Source organism: Squalius cephalus, assembly GCF_949319135.1.
Source record: "Squalius cephalus genome assembly, chromosome: 22".
Classification (NCBI taxonomy): domain Eukaryota; kingdom Metazoa; phylum Chordata; class Actinopteri; order Cypriniformes; family Leuciscidae; genus Squalius; species Squalius cephalus.
This window is the reverse complement of record NC_137143.1, coordinates 16765923-16779898: the sequence shown is the minus strand read 5'-3', so window position 1 is coordinate 16779898 and position 13976 is coordinate 16765923. Positions and strand designations below refer to the sequence as shown.

General features: G+C 43.8%; 1 protein-coding gene across 7 annotated transcripts in view; it reads right to left on the bottom strand.

Annotated features, from left to right (window-relative positions):
• Nucleotides 1-9540: 9540 nt before the first annotated feature.
• Nucleotides 9541-13976, bottom strand: part of nlgn1 (neuroligin 1) — a 299196-nt gene continuing 294760 nt past the window's right edge. For all 7 annotated transcript variants that reach the window (XM_079856563.1, XM_079856564.1, XM_079856561.1 and 4 more), the window contains one exon: nucleotides 9541-13860. In XM_079856563.1, coding sequence (XP_079712689.1) covers nucleotides 13026-13860 — 835 coding nt within the window. In that variant the 3' untranslated portion in view covers nucleotides 9541-13025. The remainder of the gene's footprint in view (nucleotides 13861-13976) is intronic.

The window sequence follows — 13976 nt, the reverse complement described above, 5'->3', positions numbered from 1 at the left end:
TTATGTTCTTATGCAATTGTAGATGAAAAGAAATACCTGTACTTCATCAAGAAAAAAAATAAAAAAAATTGAATTTGCTCTTTGCTTTAATTTCCTTACCTTGGGATCCAATGCAATTCTGCTGGAGATTACAGTGAACATGTAAATTCTAATTAAATTTAACAAACTGCAGATGAACAGAGGCTCTTATGAATGATTCAGAAGCACACGGTTGGCACTCGAAAGCCAGAGATACTACTGTGTGCATTCATCATTGTGCTTCAATTTACCACTCATACTAATTATTACAGGTGACAAGCACATACTTTTAGTTTAGTTTTGTGGCCTGGACATGAAAGACAATGTTTTTTTTTTTTTTTTTTTTTTTTTTTACAAACTCATGAAATTTGGATGAAAGAGGCTCCAGTTTTGTCCCTTTTAATTAATCTAACTTAACTGAATATATCAGACATAAATCACAATAATTATGTTTTACAGCAAGTTACAAACCAAATGAAAAGAGATTCAGAGCAGATTCACTGAAACAAAATGACCAGACTTTCCTGGTTTGGAGTGACATTTTATCAAGGTCATGACTAGATGGATAGATGGATAGACAAGTAAGAAACATGATAATATTTATTAACGGAATGAGAAATGCGTGTGGTGTTCCAAGCACACGCAAAGGGCTGACAAGGGCTTTTTTTTTCTTTTCTTTTTTTGTGAGGCAAAAATATTTGGGTTAAGCTTTTTGGTTATTTTAGAAAAGCTAACAAGAAGTTCTTCAATCTGAATACTTGACATCCTCCAGTGTCACGGCCGTGAACATTTGTAATTATACCCTAACAAAATGTGATGATGTGTTAATCAGGAGAAAGCCGTCAAGACAACCTTGTTTAAATACACTGTGATTATCAAAGGTCATAAAACTAGAATTAGAGAATAAAAATAATAATAATAATAATAATAATAATAATATGTTTTATTTATATAGCGCCTCTCCAGGGCTGAAGGACACTTTACAATGAACAAGCAACAATAATGGCAATGGACAATGATAACAAACAAAACAGGTAGGTAGGCCTAGATGAGAGGAAAAGTACAGTAAAGGAGAATTATGTAGACGGGGCAGCATACAGCAGAATACAATCAGACACAACGAAATGTAATACAACTTAAGAATGGTAACATTTAGAAAATAAGTGAGTTTTGAGCATAGTTTTAAATTCAGAAATAGTATTAACACAACAGAGTGATGGGGGGAGAGAGTTCCATATTTGGGTGCAAACACTGAATGATCTGCCCCCCCATTGAAGCTATAGGCGATGCCGAGGGACAACGAGTCAGAGGATCGTAGAGAGCGAGTCGGGGCGTAGGGGTGGAGCAGGTTACAAAGATAGGGGGGAGCCAAGCTGTGCAGAGTGATTTAAAAGTGAGCAGGAGGATTTTGAATTTTAATACGATAAGCCACTGGAAGCCAGTGAAGATCGTACAAAATTGGGGTGATATAGGGCAGAATGCTTGGTGTGGGTAAGTATTCTAGCAGCAGAGTTTTGAATGTGTTGCAATCTGGAAATGGAGCTAGCAGATAGACCAATGAAAAGGACATTACAGTAATCAAGACGTGATGTGACAAATGCATGGATGACATTTTCAGCGTCTTCGATACTGATGAAGGGACGGAGCTGACGTAGATGAAAAAAAAAGTTAATGTTAAAGTTAATGTTAAAGCCAGTTAAAGAGAAATGGCTGATCAAACAGAACGAGATAATTAAAGCGGTTATCAGAGGTAAACTGTTTGATGTTTGAAAAGTTCTGTAATGAGGGGTCAGAAGCATGTGGATCCATTTGCAGATACACTTTAATAATCAAGATCAGAGTCAAACAGGCAGTGTTCAAAACAACAGTGGCAGGAATATCAGAGGCAGAGCAGAAACGTAAACGATACCGGGCAAGAGTCAGGGCAGGCAGCAAAGCAGTCAAAGTTCCAGAGAGCAAGGTCACAAGGGCAGGCGGCAGAGAATCAACAGAAGTCAAACAATCCAAGGTCATACACAGAAGAGTCACAGAATATCCAGGTAAATGCTTAGAAATGTCAGCCAGGGCAAAAACAAGACTTCGCAATCAGTATGAGTGTGAATGCTGCTTAAGTAGAGCAGATAATGGAAAACACCTGTGCAGGTGATTAGTCTCTGTACGGGGTGCATGGGAAATGGAGTCCGGGAAAGTCAATACTCAGGTGAGGGTGCCCTCCGGTGGCCATCAGAGAGAGCCACAGAGGTCTGATTCGTGACAGAGCCCCTCCCCTGCGAGCGGCTCCGGACGCGAGGAGCATTTCGACGCTGAGGTCGTCCACGAGCACGTGGTGCAGGTCTGTCTGGATGAGTTTGGTGAAATTCAGTGGTAAGTGTGGGATCCAAGATGTCATGGGCGTTGACCCAGGATCTTTCCTCTGGGCCATATCCTTCCCAATCGATCAGATACTGCAACACTCGTCCACGACGTCGAGAATTCAGAATTTCTCTGACCTGGTAAGCCTCCTCGCCGTCCACAATGATGGGAGGGGTTGTCTCGTCAGCGACCTCCTCCTGGTCCCTCTCTCCTCTGGTACCACCGGCGGGCTTGAGCAGGGAAACATGAAAGGTGGGTGAGATACGATAATTGGCAGGTAAAGCTAAACGATATGAAACAGGAGTGATTTGTCTGAGTATTTCGAATGGACCCACGTACCTGGGACTTAATTTCTTGCTTGGCAGTCGGAGTCGTAAGTCTCTAGTGGAGAGCCAGACCCATTGTCCAGGTGTATATTCAGGTTCCTCCCTTCTTCGACGGTCGGCTTGTTCCTTAGTTCGTCGAACAGCTCGTTGTAGATGTACATGAGCAGCATTCCAAGTATTCTCACTCCTGATTAGCCAGTCGTTGACCGCAGGGAGTTCAGAGGGTTCTCCGGACCAGGGAAACAGGGGCGGTTGGAAGCCGAGAACACACTGGAATGGGGTGAGATTGGTTGAAGGTTTGCGGAGCGAATTCTGGGCGTACTCGGCCCATATCAGGAACCGACTCCAATCGTTTTGGTTTTGATGGCAGTAAGATCTTAGAAAACGGGTTATCTCTTGATTGAGTCTCTCCACCTGGCCGTTGGATTGTGGATGGTAACCTGAGGTGAGACTGACGTTGATGTTGAGTTGTTGACAAAAGGATTTCCAGACTCGTGACGTGAATTGCGGACCCCGGTCTGAAACAATGTCTTCGGGGAGTCCATAGAATCGAAAGACCTGTTCCAAGAGCACCTCTGCAGTCTCGAAGGCTGTTGGTAGTTTGGGTAAGGGTATGAGTCGGCAAGTCTTGGAGAACCGGTCGATCACGGTCAGAATGGTTGTACAATTCCTGGAGTTGGGGAGGTCAGTAACAAAGTCAATGGCAATATGAGACCATGGGCGTCGAGGAACGGGCAGAGGCTGTAACAACCCAGCAGGGCGTTGGTGAGATGATTTGGACATATTGCAAGTTGGACATTGTTGAACGAATGCGATGGTGTCAGCCTGTAGCGTTGGCCACCAGAAGCGTTCAGACACCAGCTGAAGGGATGCTGTAATCCCGGGGTGACCAGAGCTAGGGGAGTCGTGTACCAGATGTAAGACCCGTTTGCGAAAATCATGAGGAACATAAGTTCGATCGTTGGGACAATTTGGTGGAGTGGGATCATTCATTTGCGCCTCGGTGATCTCAGTGAGAATGTCCCATTGGACTGGAGCTACGATGAGTGTTGATGGAATGATAGTCTCATTGATACTTCTCAGAGATGATGAAGAGTCATGTAGTCTTGACAGTGCATCGGCTTTGCAGTTCTTGGACCCGGGTCTATAGGTGACTTTAAAATCGAAGCGTGAGAAGAACAATGACCATCGTGCCTGCCGGGGATTGAGTCTTCTGGCGGAGCGGATATACTCTAGATTACGGTGATCGGTGAGAACAGTGAAGGGAACTTTGGCACCCTCTAGCCAATGTCGCCATTCCTCAAAGGCTGCCTTCATAGCCAACAACTCCCGGTCCCCAACGTCATAGTTGATCTCGGCTGAATTCAATTTGCGTGAATAATAAGCACATGGGAATAGCTTGGGAGGACTGCCCTGACGTTGAGATAAGATAGCTCCAATGCCAGTGTTGGAAGCGTCAACTTCGACTATGAATTCTTGATTTGGGTCTGGGTGATGAAGGATAGGAGCGGTGGTGAAGCGATCCTTGAGTTGTTGAAAAGTGTTCTGAGCTGACGGCGACCAGTTTAAGCGCTGTCTCCCTCCCCTGAGCAACGAAGTGAGCGGAGCTGCTATGGTGCTGAAGTTTCGTATGAACCGCCTGTAGAAATTGGCAAAGCCCAGGAATCGTTGCAGTTCTTTCACGGTTGTGGGTTGAGGCCAGTTCAGCACTGATTGGACCTTGTTATTGTCCATGGCGACCCCGTCGGTGCTGATGATGTAACCCAGGAATGACACTCGTGTTTGATTGAACTCACACTTCTCTTTCTTGGCATACAGTTGGTGTTCAATTAGACGATTTAGAACTGCCCGGACGTGTTGAATGTGTGTTTCCAGAGAGTCTGAGTAAATTAGTATGTCATCGATGTAGACTATAACCCAGCGATTGAGCATGTCGCGGAACACATCATTGATGTAGGCTTGAAAGACGGATGGACTATTGGACAGGCCGAAAGGCATAACGAGATATTCATAGTGTCCTGTGGTCGTTGAGAAAGCTGTCTTCCACTCGTCTCCGTCCCGGATGCGAATTAGATTGTAGGCACTGCGAAGGTCGAGTTTGGTAAAGTACTTGGCAGTACGGAGTTGTTCCAGAGCGGCTGGGACCAGAGGCAGTGGGTAACGGAATTTAACTGTGATATCGTTGAGACTTCGGTAATCAATGCAAGGTCGTAGACCCCCGTCCTTCTTCTTGACAAAGAAGAACCCGGCTGATGCAGGAGAGGTGGAGGGTCTAATGAAGCCCTTGGCCAGCTCCTCCTCGATGTATGCTTTCATAGCTTCAGACTCAGGTTGTGATAGGGGAAATACTCTGCCTCTCGTCGGCATAGCTCCAGGAAGCAAATCGATGGCGCAATCACTAGATCGATGTGGTGGCAGTTGACAGGCCCGTGATTTGCTGAACGCCTCAGAGAGAGCTTGATATTCTGCTGGAAGGTCTGGTATGACCTTGGTTTCTGATGACAAAGGTGATTCAGGGGTTGTGACATGAAGTTGGAACTGCAGGCATTCTCTTTGACAGGGTTCTGACCATTGTTGAATCTGTTTAGTGGTCCAGGAAATATGAGGGTTGTGTCTCTCCAGCCAGGGTAGGCCGAGAATTACCGGGTTTTGTGGTGAGTCAATGGCGAAGAGACGAATGAGCTCGGTGTGGAGGGATCCAACCTTAAGAATGAGGTCCTGGGTAGTGCACTTGACCAGTCCTGTGCCCAAAGGGCGCCCGTCTAGCGCCGCCACTGCCAACCGAGATCCACATGGAAGGAGAGGAAGTTTGTGAAAATTAGCAAAGTTAATATCAATGAAGTTTCCTGCTGCCCCAGAGTCGATTAAAGCCATTGTTTCAACCGTGACATTCATACAGGTCAGAGAGATGGGTACATTTAAACTATTAGTAGAACTCACCACCGTGGTATCTTTGGTAGGCGGCCGAGTGGGACAGCTGGCTCGCAGGTGACCGGATAGCCCGCAGTATAGGCAGAGGTGGTTTCGCATTCTGCGTTCCCTCTCCTCCGTAGATAGATGAGTAACACCCACTTGCATGGGTTCAGGTTCTGGAGCGAAAGCGAAGGCAGATGGTGGAATGGAAGAGTGTCGTGAGGGACGTCGTGAGCGCAATAGATTATCGAGGCGGATAGCTAGATCGATAAATTGTTCCAGCGTCCTTCCTTCATCGCGACAAGCCAGTTCAGTTTGAAGCTCATGCGATAAGCCCTTGCGATATAGCAGCTTCAATGGATCGTTACCCCAACCGGTCTGGGCTGCGAGTGTGCGGAAAGTGAGAGAGTAGTCAGCTGCCGTGTCTTTCCCTTGACGGAGCGCGAGCAGTTGTTCACCTGCCTCCTTGCCACCAGCAGAGTGTTCGAATACTTCTCGAAACTGCTTAAGAAAGTTGGCGTATGAGGGAAATGCCATGCTACCTCCCTCCCATACTGCAGTAGCCCAGGCTAAAGCTCGGCCAGTTAACAGGGAGCAGATAAATGATACGCGGCTATTGTCAATGGTGTATAACAGTGGTTGTTGATCCATAAACAGAGAACATTGTAACAGAAATCCCTTACATTTATCTGGAGAGCCATCATATTTCTCCGGTAAAGATAGTCGAGGGTTCATATTAGGGCTGATGGGCTGAGGATCAGGTACTGGTGGGTTTGGCGGTGGTGTGGTTGGCGGTGGTATGGTTAACTGAAGTGCTTGCAGAGTCTTAACCAGCTCCTCCGTGACAGACGTAAGGCGTTGGAGTTGTTGTTGGTGTGACGCTAACACGGTAGCCTGAGCTGAAACCTCAGAGGTGAGATGATACACGGCTGCTGGATCCATAAGTGGCGAAGTCTTCTGTAATGAGGGGTCAGAAGCATGTGGATCCATTTGCAGATACACTTTAATAATCAAGATCAGAGTCAAACAGGCAGTGTTCAAAACAACAGTGGCAGGAATATCAGAGGCAGAGCAGAAACGTAAACGATACCGGGCAAGAGTCAGGGCAGGCAGCAAAGCAGTCAAAGTTCCAGAGAGCAAGGTCACAAGGGCAGGCGGCAGAGAATCAACAGAAGTCAAACAATCCAAGGTCATACACAGAAGAGTCACAGAATATCCAGGTAAATGCTTAGAAATGTCAGCCAGGGCAAAAACAAGACTTCGCAATCAGTATGAGTGTGAATGCTGCTTAAGTAGAGCAGATAATGGAAAACACCTGTGCAGGTGATTAGTCTCTGTACGGGGTGCATGGGAAATGGAGTCCGGGAAAGTCAATACTCAGGTGAGGGTGCCCTCCGGTGGCCATCAGAGAGAGCCACAGAGGTCTGATTCGTGACAAGTACATCATAATGGGAAATGGCAAAGTGCTGTCGAACAAGGGTTGAAATCACTCTAAAAGGTCCTGTGAGTGCCCTTCGCCACAAACTTTTTGAATTAAAGTCATTTATGGTATGATGAACTCGTTCCTATCTCAATACTTCAAATTCGCAGAGTTGTCAGTAATTTTCAAGGCTATCGCCTGTTAATAATTTGAATTTAATATCTTCTAACCACAGAGAATTTCACGAATGTAGAAATGCCTATGGAAGAGTCTCTAATCAGTGTATTTATAATTTTCAGATCAGTTGATTGGTGGACTGATGCAACGCTGCATAATAATAAAGAAGAAAGGCAAATCAATTCAACCTTGTATTCAAAATGTCCCTAAAGCCCCAACTATTTCTCTGTAAACTCCAATAATCAAGGCTATAAATCTCTTTCAATTCATTAAATTCATGTAGATGCTCAACATTGTGTGTCCAGGTTTGTATAAAAAGCTTCTAACATCTCTCAGTATCTATTGAATAGTTATAATGAATTCTGAAAGAGTGTACCCTTTTAATTCTGAAGTTGGTAACTTTTAGAGTGCTTTCACATCTGTAGTCTGGTTAATTTGGTCCAGACCAAGGGCAAAAAATTATACATTGTTGCATTTTCAGCCGTTTTGGTTCCTTTTCACACCGGTCTAAATCAGTTGATGAGTTGGTGAAACAAACCAAAATGCAGTCACATGACAACATCCACATCACTCGTTGGCCAGATGTGTCTTTGAACGTATTTCCTAAACTGCTCTTCGTCTGGTCAGAATTAACATGAAGGAAAATTCCAACAGAACAAAGAGAGGAGGAAAAGCCAGCAGACAACACGCCGCTTTTGTAGCTGATTGTATCCCTGGTCATCATATACTACATAGTTTGTATACACCACTTTAGGCAAACTATAGATTTCGAGAATGACTACGGCAGCTGGTTTAGTCCAAAAATGTGCAGTTCTTTAGGCTATTCGAGGTCAGGTCACGTTCCCACCACAAACAAACTGCTCCAGTGTTCATTTGAAAGCGTACCAAAACCATCTCTTCATGGAGGTCTCGGTACGCTTGTTTGGTCAGGTTTTAGTGCGCACCCGAGTGCGATTGCTGTATTCACACCTGCCCAAGCGAACCACACCAAACGGGGACAGCGAACTCTAGTGCGATTCAACCGAACTAAATGAGGCAGGTGTGAAAGCACCCTTAGAGTAGAGGTTTATGTAAAAGATGTAATACTAGAATGAAACTGGAAACATTTTAACACAATGAAAACACACCCCATGTTCCCTAAATGAAAGCTTACAGAGCTGTATAATAATTCAAAGAATCATTTTGCTTTAAAATGCAAAAAACTCTTTAAAACTTATGCATACCTTCAATATGCATACCTGCAAGAAAAAGACACCCTATCGTTACAGCAGAGATCTGAACATGAAATAAGGAAATGAAGAAATGTCCTGAATTTCCCTCCTTAGTAAACCGAGATATAGTCAAACAGACTGAAACATTCAAGATTTCTGAAGTAAAAGGATTTGCTCATGCAGAACAACTGGATAAGAACTTTGACCGGTATGTAAGTATTAGGCAACATTAACTAGACAGGGTAACTGTGCCAATGTAACAGTTCTTTAGTGGGTGACTGTCTTCCACGATTGTGTTTGCATGGGGCGAATACAGTAAATGGTTTTGCCACATTTATGCATGGTATTTCAGTGCAACGACCTGTATCTTATTCACTAATCACTCATAATCTAGTTTAACCAGGCGTAACAATAAATGCGATGCGCCATATTTAAATTGTCATTGTCATTCTGTTCTGTGCAAACATTGCTCTTTTCTATGTGAATTAGGCTTATTATTGATGTGGCCTTATTCATAAAACTCAACTTTATGCCTTGCAATATTTATGTTATTAGTAAAGTATGGAAGATTATGGAAGCCCGTGGCCCCAGAGGTGGTGAATTAAACAGTAGCTAAAAATTGCATCCAGCACTTTTTTATTTACTATTTTTGCATGGTTTGCATGCAAGTGCTCAAACAAAGCAGACAGTGCATGCAAATGAATGTCGCTGTGTGCTATGCAAGCATTTGAATACAGATGCTTAGCTATACCCAAAGGCTTCAGCAATGGTATTAGCATAACTGTCTTCTTTTACAGATTTCACTTACTGTCAGTGCGGAGCAACTGTTTTATGAGGATATTACAAAGCAAGTTAGTTGAATTAAAAATGTTTAGAGCAATTTACCTGAATAACAAACACCACACACAGTTTGAATGTAACATTTGAAAGTAACTACCGCCCCCTGGAGTAACGGAGGTATGTTAGCTACCACATTGACCAAATGCTCATGTCTGCAATCACATTTTCAGCATTAGTGAATCAACCCAAGATGTTATATCTGAGTGTTGACTGGCAAAATCTGGACATGATACAACCATTTAGGCAAACGAGTGGTAAAGAAAGACCAATGTAAGTTGAGCTTGATAAAATCATTTATTGTGCTCCAGAAGATTAAATCCTATTTAACCAGAAAGAAAGACAAATGACAAATAATCTACATCACAACAACCCTCTGTAGTTCTCAACAGCCATTTTGATCTTCTTTCAAGGTCAGCCAGTAGAAAATAAACACATAATGAAATTTGGTTGCTGTTTGTAAGAAAATGGCCCTCAGTCTTGCATTACATTCAGTTACAAGGCTTGTCCTGGCATGTGTGTATGAACATATGTGCATGTGTGTGAAGAAACATACTGAGCGGTGGATCTTCCCAATTACAGATGAATTCCATCTCTCTCCTTGGTAAATGTGCATGCACAAGATGAATCCTCCGTGCAACCCACCGGTGTACGGTTCATTAAATTTTAATATCGTTCAAAGGAGCTTCCTTTGCAGGGGTACACATGGGCAGGCTGACTTTGCATATGCATACCTGCAGATTGGGATTGGCATACAGAAAAGTGATGCTCTCTCTGGCCTGTTTGTACCGAACAAGGTTGTCATAGGTGAAGGCAGAACAGAGAGGATAAGCCCAGAGGAGATTGTGTCCTGAATGGGAACATGTTGTTGGGGACAGAGTGTGTCACAAGTTGGCTGATCAGGAGAAAAGCAGCACGATTCTTTCAATCTTGTTCCCTTCATTGGCTTCCCTTATCCCTCATTAGTTATCTGCCTCTAGCTATTCACCAGGGTCCAGGTATTCGCTCTGTGTTTTATCCCAATGTTTTCCACACCAACTATTAATTAATTACCTTAATATGTGAAAGGCTGTGCTGCTAGTAAAATTACGTCTAATGTATTCACTTTGGTCATTACTCCATTTCCATCTCCATGTAATTTTGTTGTTTGAAAGCAAACACAGCCAATCAGAACCTATTTGATCTTTAATATTCAGCTATGTAGAGCAGGATTTTAAAAGTCAACGTCAAAATGTCCTGTCATGGTCAAGGACATAAACTCTGATTTACAGCACACAAAAAGGATAGTTTTTTACCGTTTGTCACTTTATTGTGTCGCATCTGGTTAGGACACATCATTAGCATGGAGTAGGTGACCAAGAGAGTTTGCACAAAAGCAAAGAGGAGGACCTGATCTGGGAGAACCAAATCACCAATCTATTTCTGTTTTTCTATATTTATACGCAACATGCTGAGAAAAAAAGAGTAGGAGTTTCCCTTTCACTGATGTTGGAGTTCAATCAAATGTACCATGAGTAAAAAGGATTCACAAGAAATCTAAACTGTCACCACAGGAACTGTCACACTGAAGTGACTATCCACAGAAAGGGAACAATGGGTTAGCACCCTGGGCCATTTTACATTTACATTTACATTTATTCATTTAGCTGACGCTTTTATCCAAAGCGACTTACAATTGCTATATATGTCAGAGGTCGCACGCCTCTGGAGCAACTAGGGGTTAAGTGTCTTGCTCAGGGACACATTGGTGTCTCACAGTGGATTCGAACCCGGGTCTCTCACACCAAAGGCATGTGTCTTATCCATTGCGCCACACCACCCCATATAGCATTTTAGCATGTAGTATGTAATGTAACGAGGCTCTGAGAAAATGAATCATGAATGTTTATTGATTCTCTTTCTCTAGCTAGCTTCAATGGCCTCTTAATATCAGAAGGCCCCGTAACAGACTCTCTCATCAGGTGTCCTGTCTTTAGTCAGGGATTCATTGGCATTGATAATTAGCATATAGCATGTTACGTAACAAGGCTTTGAGAAAAGTAAAATAATCAAGGATGGATAAAACTAGCAATTACTGAGAGATTTACAGGTGAAACTGGCTTTTAGCACAAAGGCTAATGACTTTGAGCACTTATCTCTGGGTAAGAACTGACAAAAGTTTTGCTTTCTTTGCAAGTTTCTCCATTTGTCTTTCTCTTTTCTTTCTTTCTATAGCTAGCTTTAAGCAGTATGATCAAGGGCTTCGTAACATCAGAAGCCCCCCTAATACACTCTTTCATCAGGGGCCCTCCTGTCTCCAGTGAGGGATTCATTCAAGATGATCGTTCAGGGGATTCGCAGAAAGTTCTGGATGAGGGGATACCAACGCAAGTCTCCAAGTTGTACAGAATAAATCCCTGCGTCGGTCACTGGTTGTTCAAAGCTGCATGGGGGACTGCCTCATAAAGCACCGAAAATAAAGAAATGAGAATCAAACATTACAAGTAAGAAATTTTCTAAGGTAGGGTGGTTTGACTATTAGCAACTTAAAAAAAATTAAAACAGTGTATTATAACTGAGACCAATGAGCAAATCAAAAAGTACATTAATGTCCCACACATGGGAGCTCAAACAGCAAGTGATTCACCACTATTAAAAAGTTTTACCAACACACATGTACAAAACTAGTCCTTATAACCAGGTTCACTCAAGCTATTTGCAAATGCAATCTAGTTAGCGTATCCCCACCCCTTCCCGTCACCATCTCCAGAACCCACAATGTCCGCCCCCGTCAGCATATTCCAATTCCTCCCGTGAGCCAATCAGAGCAGTATTTCCTTAAACAAATCCAGACGGGGAAGAAAATGATTTTTTTTTTTTTTGTTTTGTTTTAAATAATGACTTAATCAGCAGAACAGCCACCAAGCAGATAAATTGTCATGCGTGTCGTGCTAAAAATATCCAGCCTCCCTTTGAGTCCACCAGTTTCAGTATAGACAGCACTTGTGTGATGAAGCTGTATCTGCCAGGAAGCCAATAAATTCCCCGCTACGCTCTTGAGGCAGATTCCTCAGTATCAGCGCCCCCAGCCAGGGCTTAAAGAGCATGGGTGCTTTGTGTACATATCTAGATATGTAAATAGGTCCTATACAATAAAATTGTTCCCCCAAAAATAAATTGACAAAAAGAATTCAAAGACATTCTGTGAATGTCTCTATTGTGCATATTCTTGAGGATTTCTCATTCTCTCCTTTTTCCCCGTAGTATTCCACATTCTCCACCAGAAGGAGAACGCATGCCTAAATTAGGTAAGCAGCATCTCCCGTCTGCTCTGAAGAGAGTAATCTACAATCCAGCGCCCCGGGAAAACAATATGTTTCCTTTTGTTTACAAAGGCTCTCCCACACGTCATCTCTTCTGTGCTTCCGTCGTTTCCTCTCCGGGTAACCGAATCAAACCATTCCTCAAAGAATCCTAGACTGACAGTTGTTTCCAGGAAATGGCCCTGGTTTTGTCACAATATAAGGGTAAAAAATCATCTCTGTTTGTTTTTCATTACATCAGAAAGTTTTTTTTTTTGTCTTTTTTGTTCACGCCTTTAATATAAAATGATAGTTTTGATCTCTAGGAACAAAAGCATTGTTATTTCCTGTTCCTCCGAACACCTGGAGTAAAGATATTCCTCAACTCAGTGCCATCACCTCCGTCCATTGTCACACTCGTACTCCACATCTGCGGGAGTGTTTGTGTGTGTGTATGTTCATGTTTGTGTGTGAGAACGTGTGTGTGTGGCTATACTCTAGTGGTGGAGTGTGAATGAGGGTGTGGATGGGGCAGGGTGTTATTCTGTCCACTGGAGTAACTGTTGAAGGGGTGTAAGGAGGTGAGGCCTGGCATGCTGTTGGGTATCATAGTTATGGTGTTGGGGGTCATGAGAGGGATGTCATCCGGTGAACGGCGCATGGCAAGCGTGTAATCGGGCGGGCAGGCAGTTCTCAGGACCACCTCATGCGGGTGCATAGCCTCCCGGCACTCCCGCTCCAAATCGCTGTGTTTCATTTGTAGAGACATGATCTCCTCTTCTTGCGTATGGGGTAGCTCATTGGCTGTGGTCCTCTGCGGGCTGCAACGCCGGTGTACCTCATGCCTTCGCTTGTCCTTCTTGTAGTAGAGTGCGGCAAAAGCCAAAATGTTGAGGAAGAGCAACGAAGCACCAACGGCGATGGTGACGCTTAGTTCGGTCGAGTAGTCCCGCTGGTCCACTAGGAAAGGTTGGTTCTGGTTCTGGTTGTGGCTGTCCTGTGTTTCAGTGGGAAACGGCGTAGGGTAGGGCCTCTTGGTGTTAACTGGGATCTTCTTTGGTGTACGTGGAGTGACCTCGGGTGGAGGCAACTTGGTGGTGGTGGAAATGATCTGGGTGACCTCATTGAGGCTATGGAGATGAGGCACCAGCTCCAGCCATAAGTTGACTTTATTAGCACGGTAATGTTCCTTGACACGGGGCTTCAACCCAATGTGCAAGTATAGTTGGTCCTTTTGGTTGTAACGCATCCAGGCCACCTCCTCAAAGCGATTGGGCTTGGTGTGGATGAACTTGGTGTCCTGTGGAACTGGCTGGTTGGGGTCACTGAAAGGTAAAAGGAAGATTTCAGTACTCCCCACACAAAAGATAATTTCTACAATTCCTCTTTCAGAATTGCACATGGAAATTCACTCCATAAGACAAATATCACACAAACCATT